At 37.4% G+C, this 22,114-nt stretch overlaps 1 protein-coding gene across 2 annotated transcripts; it reads right to left on the bottom strand.

The window, feature by feature from the left end:
* Window positions 1–6,097: 6,097 nt before the first annotated feature.
* LOC140523590 (putative olfactory receptor 2W6) lies at window positions 6,098–8,420 on the bottom strand. Of its 2 annotated transcripts, XM_072638399.1 has the most exons (2): window positions 8,413–8,420; window positions 6,098–7,034 (listed from the first exon to the last, which is right to left on the bottom strand). In XM_072638399.1, exons 1-2 carry the CDS (start codon window positions 8,418–8,420, stop codon window positions 6,098–6,100), a joined length of 945 nt encoding a protein of 314 aa, XP_072494500.1. The 2 variants fall into 2 exon arrangements, with proteins under 2 accessions (XP_072494500.1, XP_072494499.1); XM_072638398.1 differs by lacking the exon at window positions 8,413–8,420 and having other exon boundaries at window positions 6,098–7,042.
* Window positions 8,421–22,114: the final 13,694 nt, after the last annotated feature.

Below are 22,114 nucleotides of genomic sequence, written 5' to 3'. Positions count from 1 at the left end.
ACATTTAACAAATACTTGTTTAGCAATGAAAAGAATGGAATGAGATATGTAAATATATGGGCTTATATGGTCAATGAATAATGAATATGATCTTATACTGACTCATCTATTGCTTTATGTAGGCATTTAGAAAGCCAAAGCATCATTTTTACATCAAATAGAAAGGGAGTATACTTCATAAATTTTCAAAATAGGTGGTATTTTGTTACAGTCATCAAAAAAGTAGTCCTGTCAAGCCCCTCAGATATATCTGCAAAAGCTTATCTCTATATACATGTACCTTCCAAGGTACATGTATATGTACCATCCAAAGTACCTTCCAAAGAAACCTTCCAAGAGAGGGGCGGAGACAAGATGGTGGAGTAGAAAGACGCACATACACATAGCTCCGAACCCACAACCCACAGAACGGCTAGAGGGCAACAACCCACGGTGAATTCTGTACCCAGAGGCCATAGAATATTGGAGCGAGGAAGATTTCTGTTCCAGAGAGACCTACAAACCTCTCGCGGGGGGTCCTTCGTGCTGTGGACTGGTCGCCGTGACTGGGAGCTGAGTGCAGCCCTGCAGCGGCTGCAACACCGTGAGGAAAAGATCCGAGCGGGCTACAGGGACGGGATCTCCAGCGGCCACGCGGGTCCCTCCACCCACAGAGGGACCTGCAAACCTCTCCCAAAAGGTCCGTCACGCTGCAGACGCGGAGCCCAGCCCACACCTGCGGTGGCCACGGCTCCGAGAGGCACAGATCCTAGCACGTTTTAGTGACAGGATCTCCAGCGGTGGCACAAGCCCCCCCACCCACAGGTGACGAGGGTCGGTGAGAGAGTCTCTTTGGCGGGTCGAGAGGGGAGTGGGGTGCCCCCATGGATCGGGCTCCCCCGGGAGATAGAAGCCGAGAGGCAGCTGCAGACAGGGGCTCCCCAAGCGGGCGGGAGCCTGGATCCATTGTGGAAGGTCTATGCATAAACCCCCTGAGGGAACTGAGCCTGAGAGGTGGCCCTGCCCCCGACCTGACCATCTGAACTTAATTCTCACACTGAATAGCAGCCCTGCCCCCGCCAAAAGCCCTAAGGCGGGAAGCAGCATTTGAATCTCAGTCCCCAAACGCTGGCTGGGAGGACCAGGAGGCGAGGTGGGTGTGAGGAGAATATTCAGAGGTCAAGCCACTGGCTGGGGAGAATGCCAAGAAAAGGGAAAAGAAATAAAACTATTGAAGGGTACTTTCTCGGAGAAAAGACACTTCCTCCCTTCCTTTCTGACGAGGAAGAACAATGCTTACCATCAGGCAAAGACACAGAAATCAAGGATTCTGTGTCCCAGCCCACCCAATGGGCTAAGGCCATGGAAGAGCTCAAAAAGAATTTTGAAAATCAAGTTAGAGAGGTGGAGGAAAAACTGGGAAGAGAAATGAGAGGGATGAAAGAGAAGCATGAAAAGCAGATCAGCTCCCTGCTAAAGGAGAACCAAAAAAATGTTGAAGAAATTAACACCTTGAAAACTAGCCTAACTCAATTGGCAAAAGAGGTTCAAAAAGCCAATGAGGAGAAGAATGCTTTCAAAAGCAGAATTAGCCAAATGGAAAAGGAGATTCAAAAGCTCACTGAAGAAAATAGTTCTTTCAAAACTAGAATGACACAGATGGACGCTAAGTACTTTGTGAGAAAGACAGATATCACAGAACAGAGCGAGAAGATTGGAAAAATGGAAGATAATGTGAAATATCTTATTGGAAAAACAACTGACCTGGAAAATAGATTCAGGAGAGACAATGTAAAAATTCTAGGACTACCTGAAAGCCATGATCAAAAGAAGAGCCTACACATCATCTTCCATGAAATTATCAAAGAAAACTGCCCTGAGATTCTAGAACCAGAGGGCAAAGTAAATATTCAAGGAATCTGCAGAACACCGCATGAAAGAGATCCAAAAAGAGAAACTCCTAGGAACATTGTGGCCAAATTCCAGAATTCCCAGGTGAAAGAGAAAATATTGCAAGCAGCTAGAAAGAAACAATTCAAGTATTGTGGAAATACAATCAGGATAACACAAGATCTAGCACCCTCTACATTAAGGGATCAAAGGGAATGGAATAGGATATTCCAGAAGTCAAAGGAACTAGGACTAAAACCAAGAATCACCTACCCAGCAAAACTGAGTATAATACTTCAGGAGAAAAAATGGTCTTTCAATGAAATAGAGGATTTTCAAGTATTCTTGATGATAAGACCAGAGCTGAAAAGAAAATTTGACTTTCTAACACAAGAATGAAGAGAACCATGAAAAGGTGAACAGTAAAGAGAAGTCATAAGGGACTTACTAAAGTTCAACTGTTTATATTCCTACATGGAAAGACAATATTTGTAACTCTTGAAACATTTCAGTATCTGGGTACTGGGTGGGAGTACACACACATACACATGCACACACGCACACATACATAGAGACAGAGTGCACAAAGTGAATCGAAGAGGATGGGATCATATCTTTAAAAAAAAAAAGAAATCAAGCAGTGAGAGAGAAATATTGGGAGGAGAAAGGGAGAAGTTGAATGGGGCAAATTATCTCTCATAAAAGAGGCAAGCAAAAGACTTATTAGTGGAGGGATAAAGAGGGGAGGCAAGAGCAAATCATGAGGTCTACTCTCATCACATTCCACTAAAGGAAAGAATAAAATGCACACTCATTTTGATAGAGAAACCTATCTCATAATACAGGAGAGTGGGGGACAGGGGCACAAGCAGGGTGGGGGGGAGGATGGAGGGGAGGGCATGGGGAGGAGAATGCAATCCGAGGTCGACACCCATGGGGAGGGATAGGATCATAAGAGAATAGAAGTAATGGGGGTCAGGATAGGATGGAGGGAAATATAATTAGTCCTATATAACACAACTAGTATGGAAATCATTTGCAAAACTACACAGATTTGGCGTATATTGAATTGCTTGTCTTCCAAAGGGAAGAGGTGGGGAGGGAGGGAGCTAAAGAAGTTGGAACTCAAAGTGTTAGGATCAAATGTAATGTTCTTACCACTGAGAAATAAGAAATATAGGTTAAGGGGTCAAGAAAGCTATCTGGCCCTACAGGACAAAAGAGAAGACGGAGACAAGGGCAGGGAGGAAGGATAGAGGAGAGAGCAGATTGGTCACAGGGACAATTAGAATGCTTGGGTTTGTGGGGCGGAGGGGATAAAAGGGGAGAAAATTTGTAACCCAAAATTTTGTGAAAATAAATGTTAAAAGTTAAATAAAAAAAAAGAAACCTTCCAAGAAAACTTCCAAGAAAGTGAATTCAAAAGACTAATAAGGAAAGAAACCTTCATTGATTTTTGTTCTAAAGGAATGTAAGACATGATATAAAATTTCTGCTGAGGATCAATGAATCGATCGATCAACAAGCATTTATTAAGTCACTGTTATGTACCCAATTTTATTAGAATTACAGCTGATGACATTAGAATGGAGCTCAGGGGAGAGAATAGGGTTGACACGAAAGAGATAGTCATCTTTTCTCTAGAGATGTTACTTGAACCATGGAATTTGATAAGATCACATAGAGAAGTCAAGGATAGAATTTTGGAGTACCTCAGCATGTAACTGAGTGAGATATGGATTTTATCCAGCAAAAGAGACTGAGCAAGAAGGACCATATAGGAAGTAGTATAAAGAAGAAAGAATAGCCTCATAAAACAGTGATTAGAGAAATTAATCAATAGTGTCAAAGGGTATAGATTTCTCAACATGGATAGAAAAATTTATAACTGTAGACATTCCACACCTACTACTTGGGAAATTTTCTGGCTCATTATTTATCGTTTATGTTGATTATAAAAGGGCAATCACCTTGTCTTCCTACATGGTTTATTTATTAAAAATATTCAAATTGCAACTTAGTTGATAGTGATTTCTTTCTTATCTAGTACTTTATTCAGTGTTTTTTCAAACTTCCCTCCATACGCACAGGTCACATTAAGTGAGTCACATGTTTGCTTTGCTTTTTTTATACTCTTCTTTTAGTTTGGTTACTCTTATATATTAAGTATTTAAATTCATGTAGACTAATGAAAAAGGAGAGAAAGAAAGGGAATACTCCAGGACTGAAAACTGGGCCTGAAATGAAAAAAAGAAAAAGCAATGAAATGAAGTAACCTTTAGGGGATTGGATAGATTTATTAGCCTTCTAACCAATCACTGAGGGTTTTGGGAAACAACTTTGTCTGAGTCAGTGGTGGCTTTATATAAGCTATTCTCTGAATGACTGCTCTGGTTTAGTTATCCAACACTCTTGAATCTGTTCCTAGTATGATCTTGGTCAGGTACTGGGACAGGCATTCGAGATACAAAAGAAAAACAAAAAAAGTTAAGTATTCTGTCCTCAAGGAGTTTACATTCTATTAGTCGATGCAAACGTGTCATATTTAATGATATACAAATACAGGTGCAAGGTAATTGGGGCAGGGTATACTCTCACAGTGGAGGACATTAAGAAAAACCTCTTTGAAATATTGGCCATCATCTGAAATTTGGAGAAAGGAGAAAATTTGGAATTTCAAGCTTTCCACTTGACATCATCATTTAAATTCTCAGAGCCCTAAATTTCAGGGGAAAAAATGCTAGTCTGCATTAGCTGAAGAAGGTCTCCACTAGGTGCTCCCACCAGCGGTGAAATCAAAGGTTGAGATTCCCTCCTACTACCAAAAAAAACATAGAATACTTCAAATCGTTTGCATCATTACATTTGTCTTCCCATAAAAGTTAATGGGGCTATTACAACAATGTTTATTTGCCTTGGTGTTGAAGTCTGGAGAGTGGAAATGTTTAAAGGATCTAATTCTCTTTTTGAAGGTTTTTCATACAGACAAATATTTCCATTGGGACCAGAAGCAAGAACTGGGACGAGAGACTGTTAATTACAGTGACTCTTACAATATTGGTTTTTAAGGAAGCAATTGCTAATGATTATACATGTCCAGGAATGAAATGAGTTCTCTTATGTAGTATCGAATTATTGAAAGCATTCATATACAGGAGAGGAAACTTCTTGCCAGAGCAAGGGAGTTTCTACATTACGGAGAAGTTTAAATATGTGGCCCCTTTTCAGTATCTGAGGTTCTGTTATTCCATAACTTGACATTCATTGGAGATTCATATGTATAGAGATAAGGACATTTGCGTTTTGCAGGACAGTTATATAATTTGTACATAACATTAAACATCTAGACATTTAAACCATGATCTTTGAATTCCCTCATAATTTCCAGGGAGTTGTGGAGAACGGCAATGTGTGCTGAGTTCGGAATACATCCTGCTTATACCATTACACCTAGTGAAGTTGTGGAAACTTCCTTTTCACTGGAAGCTCCAGGTAGAGACTTCTTTAACTCAGGATCATAATTCCAGGGCTTGATATTATGGAAATATATCCGGTCTCTAAGAAACAGTTTGAAAACACTGAAAGAGCACTTTTTTGAAGTGGGAACCTCAGAACGTTTGCTTCTATCTAATCAAGTCATCTTTGCAACAATCCAATGAAGTCTTTTACTATCATTGTTTTAAGTGTGAAGAAAGCAGAGAAACATTTCAAGTAATAAAGGTCAAAACGTAAGTGCTACCTAGAAATCATCTCAATAATCCTTCTTGCCCCAAGCTGTTCATGAATAATAAACACCTTCTTGGAGTGACAAGAGTCCCAGCATGAAAGAGAGGGAAAGCTGTGGAAGGAAGAGGATAAGAAGAGGGGATTTCAGCATATATCTTGGAGATGGATAAAATGTTGATTATAGTTCTCTGTATTCCTATTCCTCTCTCTGAACCTCCAAAAAATGACTTAAGTATATTTTCCTTCAGAATATATCTAAAGGAAAATTCTCAATGAACCAAAGAAGGCGGTGACCCACAGCCATCGATAAATCCTGGTGTTTTCCCAGTGGTGATCAGGTATCTCAGAACCAGTAAAAGGAGGGAAGAAAAACCCTTTAGAGTTATGGGTCACTGTCATTTTTACAAATTTATTTATTCCATTTTTTCTTGAATTTTATTTTATGTTATTATTTCTTGAGATAGAATTAAAGTTTAGTCTTGAAGATCATTCCTAAACTTGATTAGCTCTTGTCAGTCCCATAGTCCTTCTCTAGCACTTTTTTAACAGCCTCTTTCACATCCTTGTTCCTCAGTGTATATATGAGTGGATTGACACTGGGTGTGACAATGGTATAGAAAAGGGTGAGGAATTTGCCTTGGTCCTGGGAGTAAGTGTTGGCTGGCTGGAGGTACATGTAGATAATAGTCCCATAGAAGAGTGAGACCACAATGAGATGGGAGCTACAGGTGTTAAAAGCCTTTCTCCTCCCAGCAGCTGATTTGATCCTTAGCACTGCCCAAGCAATATTTCCATAGGAGATGAGGATGAGAATAAGGGGAGCTAGGATAATAAAAACAGACAAAGCAAATGCCAAAGCCTCAAGTTCCGTAGTGTCCACACAGGCCATGCCAATCAGTGCTGGCATTTCACAGAGAAAGTGATCCACCCGCCGACGTCCACAACGGGGGAGTATAAGAGTCTGAGGCACCATGATAAGTGCATTACCAAAGCCACTCAACCATGCTACTGAGGCCAATTGTCCACAAAGTCTTGGGTGCATAATGACAGTGTAGTGCAATGGTTTGCATACAGCAGCATAGCGGTCAAAGGACATAACAGCTAAAAGGACACACTCTACCCCACCCAGTGCCAGGACAAAGTAGAGTTGAATGGCACAACCTAGGTAGGTGATGCTTTTATCTGGACCCCAGAGATTGTAGAGCATCTGTGGGATGGAACCTGTTGTGAAGCACATGTCAAGGAAGGATAGGTTAGCTAAAAAGAAGTACATTGGGGTATGGAGTCGTGAATCTAGAGCAGAGAGGAAGATGATAGTCATGTTCCCAAGGATAGTCAAGACATAGAAGAATAGGACAACCACAAAAAGAATCATCTCCAGATGGGGTTGGTCTGAGAAGCCCACCAGGATAAATCCTTCTAAGAAGCTATTGTTGCTTCTTTCCATAGCCTATGAAAAACATCACCTGTTGGGGAAGACAAATATCTCTGATGGTCATGAAAACGTGTTAGGGTAGGTCCATCCCTAGAAGGCACAGGACATTAATTCATTTGCTCCACGAGGAACAGATTCAACATGCCTGAGGTGCAAGAACACAGTAATTTGACAATCAATGATAGCTCATAATCCTAATTCCTTTTCCAGTTCCACAGAGCACAAGTCATGCTTCAAAGCTGCACAATGGTCTATCCAAAGATTTTCAATGGCCCACTGTTACTAATGAAGAGTGATAAATCATCCCACTCTCATATAAACAGTTAGGCTTTCCACAAATACGTGTTGTTCAGGATCTGTGAGTCAGAGAATTAAGCTCCATTACACAATTTTCTGATCTGGATACATACATTGAAGAATCAGATACTGTGTCTCTAATCCTTTTGGCTGCCACCAAATAAATGGTGGCGTTGGTTTTCATCATATTGCATAACTTTGATCATAGGGATATTTCCTCGCATGGAAGAGGATAGCATCCCAGTTAAATTCTGGGAACCTCACTGAACCTCTCTGTTCTCAAAAATTAAGTTCATACAGCTAGTTTATATCATATATGGGACTTGAATCAGATATTCTTGGCCTTAAGACTGGCTCTTTAGCCATCATTCCAGGAGACAACTGAGTTAAGGAATCACTCCTCCAGGTAACTCTATATGATGAAAGGAAGTTATTGACTTGTATTGATTGAGATAATTTCCTTCATGGGGAATTCCTTATACCAAAGATATTATAACTCTATTCCCAACCCTGTTCCTATGAAAATCAAAATGATACCTATTTGAATGTCTAGATTTCCAGACCATCTTGAGTCATCTTGATCATTTTCTTATCTAAAGACAGGAAGTGTAGTCATGGACTATTAACCATTCATTCAGCACTTTGCAGTTTGCACAGCAATTTCCTAAAATAAACAAAAACCTCAATGAATAAACTCACAAAAGTACTATTATTTCTGAAAAATGATAAGACAGACTAAATGAACTTTAGTCATGAGAACTAAAGAATTCTCATAAAAGTGAATTGATTCTTTCCCACAAAACCGCAAAATCTCACGGTTAAAAGAGTTTGCAAAGGTCATATTGCATATGAAGATGGATACTCTTCATAGTATATCTGACAAACGTAAAAATATAACTCCCAATTTGGGCTTACTCTATTTACTTGCATGGTTATCCCTTGGACCTAGAGGGGTATATGTCATTGTTCTATTAGAATATAAGCTGCTAGTCCAGTATGATTTAGATAACTGATTCTAGAGAATCTTCTCTACATAGAATTGTAGATCAAGAACTAGGAGAGACCTAAGAGATCATTTAATTAACCCTCCCATTTTACAGATGAATACACTGAGAGACAGTGAAATTAAAGTAACCATCCAAAATCATAAAGGTATTAAAAATTCAAGGAAAAATTTTGATTCTTGGTTCTTTGACTCTCTAGTTAGTGCTCTTTCGCATATATTGTGCTGACTTTCCCCAAGGGCACCCCAGCATTTCCTTAAAGAAATCTAGTAGCAGAAAACACATGAGCTTCCTAGAAACCCATTCTACTCTGATGTACTTCGAAGTATTAAGAAATATTCCTTTACATTAAGCCTAAACTTGCTTGACTTTAATTTGCACTCATTGCTTCTAATTCTACCCTTTGGTGCCAAATAGATCAAGTACAATTTCGCTTCTACATAATAACTTTTCAAATACTTGAGGAAAGTAACCACATCCCCATAAATCTATTATTTCTCAAACTTTACATCTCTAGTTCTTGGAACAGATCCCTCCCTGATGCACATTTGAAAACTTTAACCATTCCAGCTGCCTCCATTAGACTATTTTACTCACAACTGTCCCAAACTATTATGTTTAAAACTGGACATAATACCTTATAATAAGATTGATCAGAGGATAATACAACAGCATTATTGCTTATGTTGCCCTGACTCTGTGATGCTCTTAGTGTTCCTTTCCACCAGCTACCTCCATTCCTCTAATATTTTCCCTCCTAATCTTTGTCTTCTGAAAGAGATACTTTCTGGTATACTAAATAGTTCATTCCCCTCTTAGACTTCCTTTCATCTATTCAGTATTTCTTGTATGTATATCAATTTGCATGTGTATTGTCATCTCCATTAAAATAAATGCTTGTTGAGGATGGAGAGTATTTTTGCTGCTTTTTGGATTCTCTAGACTTAGCTGAATACCAGGCACAATACATCAATAAATTTTAATTGACAGATGGAGATAAAAAGCACATTAAGTATTTCTATACATCACACTGTTGACTAAAATGCAACAGTTCACTAAAGCCAATAGATCTCTTCTTCAGACTTCTCTCTAATCACCGCTCTTTTTCTTACACTAATGAAACTGAGGCTTGGAAGCCAAGTGTAAGACTTTACATTTATCATTGTTAAATTCTATCTTGTTATATTAGGCTTTCAGGTTCTAGCTTTTCTAGTTATCCTTTAAAAATATTAATCCTGTCATCCAGTGTGTTGTCTATTCCTCCAAGTTTTTTGTCACCCGCAAATTTGCCATGCATACCAACCATGGTTTTGTCCAGGTGATTAATAAAAATGATAAATAATAAAGGTGTGTTGCTTACTGCCTGTGAGACATTGTAGCCATCATTTAATCTCCCCTGAGTCTCATTTTCCTCAGTTGAAAAAGGGGGGGGGCGGAGTCAAGATTGCAGAGTAGAAAGACAGACCTGCTCTAGCTCTAGCCACATAGCCCAAAAAATACTTGTAAAAAATAATTCCACACAAATTCTAGAGTGGCAGAAGCCACAAAAAAGACAGAGTGAAAGAGATTTCCAGTTGAAGACAACCTGAATGTCCGACAGGAAAGGTCTATTGCACTTGGCTCAGAGAGAAACTAAGCACAGCTTTGGCCATAGCACAGACAGGACTGGAGCAGACTGAAGGGCATGAAATTACGGGAAGTAGCTATGTTTTCCAGATTTCTCCACTCACAAACGCCAAAGACAGCTTCAGACGTCAGTGAGAAAGCTCTTTCATCTGAGTGAGAAGGTAGTAGATCCAGTCCTAGCCCTGGCCCCAGGCAGCAGTATCCACCATGGCAGCAGCATTCACTTTTGGAGCCCTTGGCCTAAAGATCTTTGGAATCAAGAAGCTCATCTGGGTCTCAGTCCTGAATTGCAGTGCTGCATGGAGGAAGAGCACTGCCTTGATGGAGTTGGTGGAGGCTCTGGATAAGAAATCCTACTCACAGATCATAGCGCAGGTCAGAAAAGGAATAAATTCCTGTCCCTTGACTGTGCCAGCTTGGAAGAACTTAGAAATCAAAGGTCCCTAAAGTATAGCATCCCTTTGACAAAGGACTCAAAAGTCAAGTAACTGGCTGGGAAAATGCCCCCAAAATGGAAAAAAATAAGGCTATAGAAGGTTACATTCTTGGTGAACAGGTATTTTCTTCCATCCTTTCTGAAGAGGAAGAACAAAGCATACCAACAGAGGAAGACATAAAAGTAAAGATTTCTACATCCAAAATCTCCCAAATACATATGCAGTGGTCTCAGCCCATGGAAGAGCTGAAAAAGGATCTTGAAAATCAAATAAGAGAGGTGGAAGAAAAATTGGGAACAGAAATGTGATCAATGCAAGAAAATCATGAAAAGTGAGTCAACAGCTTGCTAAAGGAGACCCAAAAAATGCTGAAGAAAATAACATCTTTAAGAATAGATAAACCCAAATGGCAAAAGAGGTTCAAAAAGTCAATGAGGAAAGCAATACTTTAAAAACCACAATAGGTCAAAGGGAAAATAAAGTTTAAAAGATCACTGAAGGAAATAGTCCTTTAAAAATTACAATGGAGCACATGGAAGCTAATGACTTTATGGGAAATCCCAAAATTACAAAACAAAACCAAAAGAATGAAAAAAAGAAGCCAATGTGAACTATCTCTTTGGAAACACAACTGATCTGGAAAATAGATCCAGGAGAGATAATTTAAAAACTATGGGACTACGTGAAAGTCATACACAAAAAAAAGCCAAGACATCACCTTTCATGAAATTATCAGTGAAATCTGCTCTGATATTCTGGAACCAGTGGGTAAAATAAATATTGAAAGAATTCATCCATCACCTCCTGAAAGAGATCTGAAAAGAAAAATTCCTATGAATATTGTTGCCAAATTACAGAGTTCCCAGGTCAAGGAGAATATATTGCAAGAAGATAGAAAGAAAGAATTCGAGTATTGTGGAAAAACAATCAGGATAACACAGGATCTGTTAGCTTCTACATTAAGGGATCAAAGGGCTTGGAATTTGACATTCCAGAAGTCGAAGGAACTAGGATTAAAACCAAGAATCACTTATCCAGCAAAACTGAGTATAATAAACGGAAAAATGATTAATCAATGACATAGAGGATTTTCAAACATTCTTGATGAAAAGAGCAAAGCTGAAGAGAAAATTTGACTTTCAAGCACAGGAGTCAAGAGAAGCATGAAAAGGTTATCAGGAAAGAGAAATCATAAGGGACTTACTAAAGTTGAACTGTATACATTCCTGTACAGCAAGACAATATTTGTAACTCTTGAAACTTTTCTCAATATTTGGGTAGTTGGAGGAATTACCCACACCTACACACATATGTGTGTGTGTATACATACATATATACATACACACACACACACATATATATATATATATATACATACATATATACATACACACACACACACACATATATATATATATATATACATACACATATATATATGTGTGTATACATACATATACACATATATATGTGTATACATACACATAGATATAGATTGATATATAGATATAGATAGATAGATAGATGGATGGATGGATGGATGGATGGATGGATGGATGGATGGATAGATAGATAGATAGATAGATAGATAGATAGATAGATAGATAGATAGATAGGTAGGTAGGTAGGTAGGTAGGTAGGTAGGTAGACAGACAGAGGCCACAGAGTGAGTTGAATAGGGTGGAATGATATCTAAAACAATAAAATTAAGGGGTAAGAGATGAATATATTGGGAGTAGAAAGGGAGAAATGGAATGCGGCAAATTATCTCTCACAAAAAAGGCAAAAAAAACTTTATCAAAGGAGGGAAAAAAGGAGGAGATGAGAGGGAATAAGTGAAGCTTACTCTCATCACCTTTATCTTACGGAGGGAAAAATATACACACTCAATTTGGTACGAAAGTTTGTCTTACACTACAGCAAAGTAGGGGAGAAGGGGATAAATGGGGTGGGACGTGGATGATAGAAGGGAGGGCAAATGAGAGGAGGGGGTATTTAGAAGTAAACACTTTTGTGGAGGGATAAGGTCAAAAGAGAGAATAGAATAAATGGGGGAGCAGGATAGAATGGAGGGAAATATAGTCTTCCACATAGTGACTGTTATGGAAGTCTTTAGAAAAACTACTCGTATATAGCCTATATTAAATTGCTTGTCTTCTCAGTGGGAATGGGTGGGGAGGGAGGAAAGGAGAGAAGTTGGAACTGAAAGTTTTGGGAACGAATATTGAAAATTGTTTTTGCATGTAACTGGGAAATATGTAACAAAGGTAATGGGGTATAGAAATCTACCTTCCCTACAAGAAAAGAGAGAAGATGGAGATAAGGGAAGGGAGGGATGTGATAGAAGGGAGGATTGATTAGGGGAAGTGGTAATGAAAATGTGCAGTGTTTTGGGATGGGGGAAGAAAACATATGGGGACAAAATTTGAAACTCAAAATCTTGTGGAAATGAGTGTTGAATACCACAAATACATAAGTTGAAAAATAAATAAAATAAGACATCATCTTTCAAGAAATTATCGAAGAAAACTGCACTGATATTCTAGAACCAGAGAGTAAAATAGAAATGGAAAGAATTCACAGATCACCTCTTGAAAGAGATCCCAAAAGGAAAACTCCTAGGAATATAGTAGCCAATTTCCAGAATTCCTAAGTCACAGAGAAAATATTTTAAGCATCCAGAAAGATAGAATTCAAGGACTGTGGAAATATAATCAGGATAACACAGGATTTATCAGCTTCTACCTGAATGGATCAAAGGGCTTGGAATACAATATTCCAGAGGTCAAAGCAGATGGGATTAAACTCAAGAATCACCTATGCACAAAACTGAGTATAATACTTCAGGGGAAAAATGGAATTTCAATGAAATAGAAGACTTTCAAGCATTCTTGTTGTAAAGACCAGAGCTGAATAGAAAATTTGACTTTCAAATACAAGAATCAAGAGAAAGATGAAAAGGTAAAAAGGAAAGAGAAACCTTAAGGAACTCATTAAAGTTGAACTGTTTACATTCCTAACATGGAATGAAGTTATTTATAGCTCATGAGACCTTTTTCAGTATTAGAGTTGTTAGAGGGAATGGATAAGTGTGTATATGTATATCATATATGTGCAGGTATGCATAAGTACTTGGATATGTGTGTGTGTGTATATATATGTGTGTGTGTGTGTGTGTGTATACATATAAACAAAGGGCACAGAGTGAGCTGAATATGAAGGGAGAATACTTAAAGAAATAAAATTTACTGTTCAATGGAATGTACTAAGAGTAAAAGAAAGGGAGAGGTAGAATGCAGCATATCCTCTCACGTAAAAGAGGGAAGAAAGAGCTTTTATAATGGAGGGGAAGAGGAGGGAGATGAAAGGAAATAATTGAGCCTTATTCTCATGGAATTTGGCTTAAGGAGGAATAACACACACTCTATTGTACTGAAAATCTATTTTACCCTGCAGGAAGGCAAGGGGGAAGGGGACAGAAGAAGAAAGTTAATAGAAGGGATAGCTAACTGGGGAAAGGGATCATCAGAAGCAAACACCATTTTGGGATGACAGGTCAAAGGAGTGAATGTAATAAAAGAAGGGCAGGATAAGACAGAGGGAAATGTGGTTAGTGTTTTGTATTGTATGACCTATATTGAATTGCTTGTTTTCTTAATGAGGGTGGGGAGTAAGGGAGAGAACATGAAGCTCAAAGCTTTAAGAATGAATGTTAAAAATTGTTTTAGCATGCAATTGGAAATTAAGCTATACAGGCAATGGAATATAGAAATATATTCTTCCCTAAAGGAAAATAGAGGGGAAGGGGGATGGAAGAAGGGTGGGTAATAAAAGGGAGAACAGACTAGAGGAAGGGATAGATGGGGTGCATGTTGCCCTGGCGTGGGGAGCAGGGAGGGATGAGGAGAAAATTTTGAACTCAAAATCGTGTGAAAGTTAATGTTATGCGTTGAAAATAAATAAATTATTTAAAAATGTTATCCATGTGAAAGGCCTTCACAGCATAGGGGCTTCATTGTACTCTGGTTCTGCTTCCCTCGCCTCCATCCACCAAAACTCTGTAGAACTTAGAGACTCCAAAGGTGGGGAAAAAACAAGGCGGTAGAAATAGATGGCTTTTGATGTCTTTTCAAGCAAAGTTGAGTGTATACCTATTTCCAAAGTGACATTAAAGTAGATTGGATCCAGTCATTCATCCAAATATGCATTAGCTGATCCCACAGTATACCTTTTCTACAAGAATAACCAATTAAATTTTATCAAAGTCTTTGCTAACATCTACATAAACTAGAGATATAGAGTTCTCCTGGTCCTGTCTATTGAAAAATAGAAAATAATAAATAAATCTGACATGATCTCATTCTGATGAAGACATGATGGCTCTTTTCACTTTTAAATTTTCTAGATCTTTATTAACCATCCCTTTAACGATATATGTTCTCTTTCTGCTTTTCTGGTATTCAAGCTCTTTCAAAAAACATTTATGATTCAGGAGTTACATCTAGCACTTAGCACTCCTGGCCCATAGGAAATATTTAATAAATGCTTGCTGTTGAAATGACATCAGGAAATTTTTAAGGGAACTATGACATTTTCTTCTTTCTCCATATTTGCAGAAAAATATTGCTGTTGAACTCATAGAATGTGGCTTAAAATGTTAATTCTTCTAATTAATACTTACGTGAACTTGAGGAAACAATTTGAATTCTCTGTAACTTGATTAACTGGGTCGTAAATTATGTCCACCACTAGTTTTTTAAGGCTCTTTTGAACTTTAAAACTATTATCCTGCAGTCTTAGGAATTAAAAGAAAACAGAACTTTTAGTTTTAGAGTTACATGGCAATTACACTACCAAAAAATTAAATGGCAATAAATGACCTTAATGCTATTTTAATAATATCATGTAGCATTGAAATCCTTTGTAACTTTTTACAATCTAAAGAGAGATTCCTCATGTGTAAATTTCCCTCCAAGGAGGCCTCTCTCTCTGTTCCTTGCCTAATCATTTCATTTTTTTTCACCGATTATTTTCATATGGCCATCAGTTCATAATTCTGCTCTAATCTATCTCCATTATTGAATAAAGTAAACAAAAAGTTAGAATGGATCCCTATAGAGTTAAACAGCAGAGTAGCAAGTCCCAGGAGGGAGGCAGAAGTGGACAGCTTCATAGTTCAGAGATTAGCTATTTCACAAGACTAATGAGGCATATGAGGACTTAAATTTTGTAGGAAATGCTTTAGTCCAAGATTTTACAATATTCTGAGCATGAATTCTGAAGTTCATATTCATACACATACTTCCTAAGCCCTTGTGATAGGTTCTTCTCTCTCGAGATTCAAAATCTTATGATACTGAGAATCAGTCTTCTTCTAAGGAGGTCTTCAGTATATTAACTCTCATAGGTTATAATTCTATCCCCAAGCAATTCTAGGGAAAGAGTTCTAAAATATCCTATGTTCAAGACTTCTCTTTTCTTAAGAAATTTTCTTTTGTCTTACTACAGAGAGAAAACCCACAGAGAGTTAAGAGGTGAGGAGAGGCTATGGAATATCTCATTTTCTGATAATCTACTTTATACTGAACAAATTCTGAACACTAGACCCTATTTCCAAATACTGTTATTCTCAGAATAAAAATTCTTTTCCTGTTTGAACTAAACTAATAATACTTCTATTTGGGTCAAGATAGCAGTCAATATGGCCTTTAGAAACCCCATTTTATATTGAAAAGTAAAGATAATTTTACTATCCACAAAAGATAGCAGTCTTTTTAGTTTATTCTCTAACATATGGTAATTTTCCATAGCTGGTTTTAGAAGTATTTAAGAGGTATTTGAAAATCCATACATTACACATTCAACTCACCAAAACTGACTATGGATTCACATATATGGTCCCAAGACGTTTTCCATTCTTGTGAGATCACTTGAGAGTCCTAAAGGTATGATCAAATCAGAGACATAAAGAAGAAACAGATGGTCATGATAAATATTCTGACAATGGAGTTGAAGTTGAAGAAGAAGTTGAATGAATCAGGGCTCTTTCAAGCTCAAAAAAAATAAAGATAGTGAGATTGAGATGACATTGATTATACCACCTAGAGACCGTGGACAACAATTTCTCCCATTTCCAAGACCCAGGTAAGATGGGATCTTGGAGAATAGATTATAGGAGACACTGACAGGCACTTATACCAAGAAAGAGAGCTCTCTAAGAGCAAGAGGTGCAAGCTACCAAAAAGATCTTCTTATGGACTGTCAAAGCAATGTAGAATGGCACTTCCTCAAGACTCTAACACAGGCCTTCCCCCTCTAAAGCCTAAGAGATCTTTCTCTAATATTCTTTTGGCTTATTAGCACTAATGAGACTTTGGGGAATGCATAGACCCAAGACACTATGAATGAAATGGTGCAATAGTTTTGGAAAACAATTTGGAATTATGTGAGAAATTTTGTTAAAATGTTTGTATCATTGACTCATCTACCATTTCCACTACTGGGCAATAAAGTAAGAAAGAAAGTCCCACATAAATGCTAAATTCATATTTGATTTTTAACATCAAAAAACTGGTTCTGTATATGTGTTCATGTCTTTGGGAACAGTTGAACAAATTGCATTATGTTTATATAATACAATTTTTATACAATAAATATGAATATGAAAAATTGGAGGAAGTAAGAAAAATATGAAATGATACAGTTGAAAGAAAACAGAAACATGAGAACAAAATAAGAAATGACTATAATAATGTAAATGAGAACAATATTATAACTTGAAAGAATTCAAATCAAATACTGTGACTAACATATTATAGGCTATTGAGGTTATTACACACCTTTTTAGATAACTTTGTTCAAGTTTTTTTTTTTAATTTTCATAAAGGAAGATTTGTATGGGATAGAATGTGGGTAATTTGCTATTACTCACAATAAATTTTATTAATAAAACATTAGAGACTGTATAGTCCCAAGGAACAATTCATTCACAAAGTAGGCAGATTAAATTAATGAATAATATAAGTGCCTTAGAAAGAGCTAATTATCTTCCCCATCAAGTTATTTGTTTTAAACATCTGTAGTGGACATTAGGAACAAATCTGGATAAGAGGGGGAACCTTTCTTATTTGAATTAGAAGGCAAGGAACTGGGAATCAACAGACCTGACTTCTGTCTCCAACTTTATCACTCGATATTTGGCTTTGGAAAAGTCATTTAAGCTCTCTGGGACTTATGTTTTCTCAATGTAAAATAATGGGTTATATTTTGTAATTCTTAGGTTATATGAAATTTGAAGCAGATGTTGGAGAAAGGACAAAATAGGATTAAGATAGTAGAAAAATGAAGGTAAAAATCAATTTCACATCAAGAACACTCCCAATAATCAACAGTAATGGATATAGATAGAAGTTGATTAAAGAGGAAATTAATAAAAGAAGAAAGTCATCTCAGGTGGCTCCACAGAAACTAAGTCAAAATCCTTCAAGGAAGAAACAATATTGTAATTAAATCTTCAAAATCACTTGGACTGATAATTGAACTCCAACAATCTATGAAATTATTTAGAAGACTTAACAAAGACTTAAGTGAAAATATCAAAGTCAAAAGGATAAAAACTGGAGAGAAAGAAAACAAGAAGTCTAAAAAGAGGGGAAAATTTAGTACATAAGGTACACTTTCCAAAATTTTGAGGTTGTCTGGAAAAGGGAATGCAGGTTTAGAATATGAAAATTAAGAGGCACAGGCAAGGTTAGCTAAACAAAATTAAAAAACCGATAGTACTGAAAGAATCACTGAGAGCACAAGGATACTGAACTTTAGGACAGGATATGAAGAAATCATATAATTATTATGTTTTTGAGGAAAACATCATGAAAAAACTGAAAACCGTGTTTCAGGAAATCATACAGGAAAACAATTCACAAATTTTGAAAGCAGATTGTAAAGTACATACAAAGAGAATCCACAGAACACCAGTGAAAAGAGACCCTATTTTTCGTCTTAAGAAACACCTTTTTCTTTGCAGGCAGCAAGAAAAAACTCTTTGCACTTCAAGAGTTAGTCAGATGCTGGACAGTCAACACTGCATAGTATATTTTTTTTTTTAAGAAATGAAAGTGAAAGGTATAATACGGTACTCTGAAAACTAAAAAATACATACATACATACATACATACATACATACATACATACATACATATATATGTATATATATATATATATATATATATATATATATATATATATATATTGAGTGCCATCCTCCCTACAAAAACAAACAAAAAAACTCCCTATCCTTTAAACCTAAGCAGCAATGAAAAAAAAATTAACATTCAACACAATGTAAAAAGTGAAATAACTCCTTCTAAAGAATTTGTAAATAGGATATTCAACATGCGACTAGGTGTCACAGTAGATAGAATGCAGGATGTCAAGTCAGGAAACCTGACTTCAAATCCTGACTCACATATTTACTGGCTATGTGACCTGAACAAGTTAAACTACCAGCCTTGGTTTCCTCATCTGTAAAATGGAGACAATATTAGCAACTACCCCAGAGTTGTTGTGAGGATTAAATGAATTAACATATGTAAAGTACTTTGTAAATCTTAAATAACTATATAAACAACCCAAACTGACAATATAGAAGAAAGTTATTTACCTTATTTGCCATAGGTACAACATATCAATACTTGCATTTTTTTTTTTTGCTTTTGTCTCTTTTTCTAGGAATGCTACTCCCAAGGAAGCTGAGGATTAAGTATGTGTACCTATTTAAATTGCATGTTGTCTCCCTCAGTAGAATGTACATAAAGTGGAAGATAAATGAATGAAGGGACTATTGCTTTCTTTCTTTGTACTCCCATTGCTCAGCACAGTTCTGGCCCACGGTAAGCACTTAAGAAATATTTCTTGACTGAATAACATCTCTGTGCTTCAGCGTCCTCCTCTGTAAAATTAAGGCATTGTACTAGATCAATGAGCCAAATGAAATACATATATTAATTGCTTAATGTAGGCCAGAAATTTCCCGAAGTACTGGGGACAAAAAGGAAAGGGGAAAAACAGCCCCTTTCCTCAGCAAGCTTACCTTCTAATGCAGATCATACATAATACACAGAAAGCAGTCTTATAACTGGGGTTCTTAACCTTTTTTGTGTCAGAAACCCCTTGAGGAATCTGGTGACATACATCTGCTGCAGCAGCATTCTGCCATAAACAGCAGCTAACAATTTTTTGATTCATTTTGATATGACATATTGGAAATTCTTTGCAGAATCTGACTTTCCCCAAGAGGGAAGAATTATCTTCTGTGTAATTTAGGAGTATGAGGAGAAAGGAGAAGCAACGACTCTACCTCAGAGTTTATGATAGGGAAGGGAAAAAAAGTTGAACACAGTTTGATGGATAAGTGATTGGCTAGATTATCTAAGATGGTGTCAGCCACATGGGAGACAATGGGGACATGTTTCAGGGAGATAGGAGAACTGGCCCATACCTAAGCATGGTGACTATCAGATATTTAGAAGTAGCCTCTTTCCATTAGTTGCACAACTAAAATTGATTGCATCTTAAAACATGCCTACCTATGCACAATTTTTCTTTCCAGCATATGAGCCTGGGATGAAGGATTCATTTACTGTGAGTAAACAATTAGTGTAGGAAGAGTGGGGGCCTGAGAGCCACCTCCCCCTCCTCCACCTTAAGTCATGTGACCTGTAATTATGAGAAAAGTTAGAAACAACCAAAAAATTGGAGGAAAAGAGAAAGGGGTTTCATTTAGTTATATTGGGGGAAGACAGAGCCTCACAGAAAGGGTAAGTCTTTATATGAACTGATGAGAAAAGAAAGCAGAACTATTTAATTCTTATTTCACTTCTGTTTTACTTGGAAAAAAAGATGATCTCTGGACTAAAAATAACAGGGGAAAATGGGCTTTATAATTTTAACTCTAGAGCCACTGTGTTGGTACAATGAATATAACACTGGGTCTGGAGTCAGGAAGACCTTAGTTCAAATCCAGTGTTAGAAACTAACTGAGTGACCCTGGACAAAATACTTAACCCTGTTTGCCTCAGTTTCCTCCTTTGTAAAATAAGTCAGAGAAGGAAATGTCAAACCACTCCAGTATCTTTGTCAAGAAAGGCTCAAATTTTAACTTTCATTCAACAAACATTCATTTTTTTCTCCCTGCCCTCTCCCAATTTAAATGATAAATGCGTATAATAAACAATAATTCACATTACCCACATTCAAAAATGGATGTTTCTTTCTATATCTTGAATACATCACCTCTGCCAGAAGGTGGATAACATACATCATAACCAGTCATCTGGTACGGGGGCAGGTGATTTTCTTTATAAGAGATATAAGTGTTTCAAAGTGTTTTGTCTCCACAACATCACTGCTATTTTATATGTTGCTCCATTCATTTCACTCATGTCACATTACTTTGGCTCATGCTAGGCTTCTCAGATTTCTCTTCAGCTAGCCATTTCATTATTTCTTATGGTTTAATAGTAGCATGTAATATTCATATAGTCATAATTTCTTCAACCATTTCCCAGTTGGTATATGTTTCCTTATTTTCCATTTCCTATCCACTATGTTTGTATACAAGAGTCTTTCCCCTCTTTCCTTGATCTCTTTGGGATATAATATGAGCACAGTAAAAGAATTATAGGGTTGAAGGGTAAACACAAGTTAGAAACTTTTGGGGAGAGACATAATACCAAAGTGCTTTTCCAAAATGGCAGTTCTAATGTACAACTCCACCAACAATGTATTAATGTACTGGTTTTCCCAGAGTCCCTCTAACATTTTCCATCTTCCTTTATTGGAGTTGATTTTTGCCAATCTCACTGATATGAAGTGGGACCTCAGAAATACATTTATCTAATTATTAGTAATTTGAAACTTTTTTCGTATACCTGTTGTTTGCTTGGAGGAGGAATCCTTTGAAAATTGTCTGTTCAGGGGCAGAGCTAAGATTTCAGAATTTAAGGGTGCACTTCTAGAAGCTCTCTTCCCACAGCCCATAAAATACCTGTAAAAATGACTCTAAACAAATTCTAGGAAAACAGAAATCACAAAACTACAGAGTGAGAGATTTCCATCCCAAGACAGCCTGGAAAGGTCACAGGAAAACTCTATTATTCTTTAGAGCAGAGTAAAGCATAGGATAGCGTGGACCATGCCAGGGCAAGGACAGGACTGGAGCAGTCTTGAAGGCTCCACCAGGTAGCAATTGGGGGTCCCAGATTCCACAACTCACAAACACCAAAGACAGCTTCAAAGGTCAGTGAGAAAGTTCTTTCACTTGGGTGAGAAGGGAACATAGCCATCTAGCCCTGACCCTAGGCAGCAACAGCTTCCATTGTTGGAGCCCTGGCCTAAAGCCCCTGAGGTAATTGAGCAGCTGATTTGAATCTCAGCCCTGAGTGTCTGCCCTGGATTGAGGAGGAGTCCAGGTTGGCTTGGTGGAACTGGTGGAAGCTCTGGAGAAGAAACCCTGCTCACAGACCAGAGTGTAGGCCAGAAAAGGAATAAACTCCTCTCCCTTGATTGTGCTACCTAAGAGGAACTGAGAAGTTATAAGTCCCCAGAGTATACCCTCCCCTTCACAAAGAACTCAAAAGTCAAGTAACTGGCTGGGAAAATGCCCCCAAAAGGGGAAAAGAATAGGACAATAGAAGGTTACTTTCTTGGTCAGCAGGTGC

Source organism: Notamacropus eugenii, chromosome 2, assembly GCF_028372415.1.
Source record: "Notamacropus eugenii isolate mMacEug1 chromosome 2, mMacEug1.pri_v2, whole genome shotgun sequence".
Lineage (NCBI taxonomy): Eukaryota > Metazoa > Chordata > Mammalia > Diprotodontia > Macropodidae > Notamacropus > Notamacropus eugenii.
The sequence above is the reverse complement of the archived record's forward strand: the minus strand, read 5'-3'. Positions and strand labels throughout refer to the sequence as shown.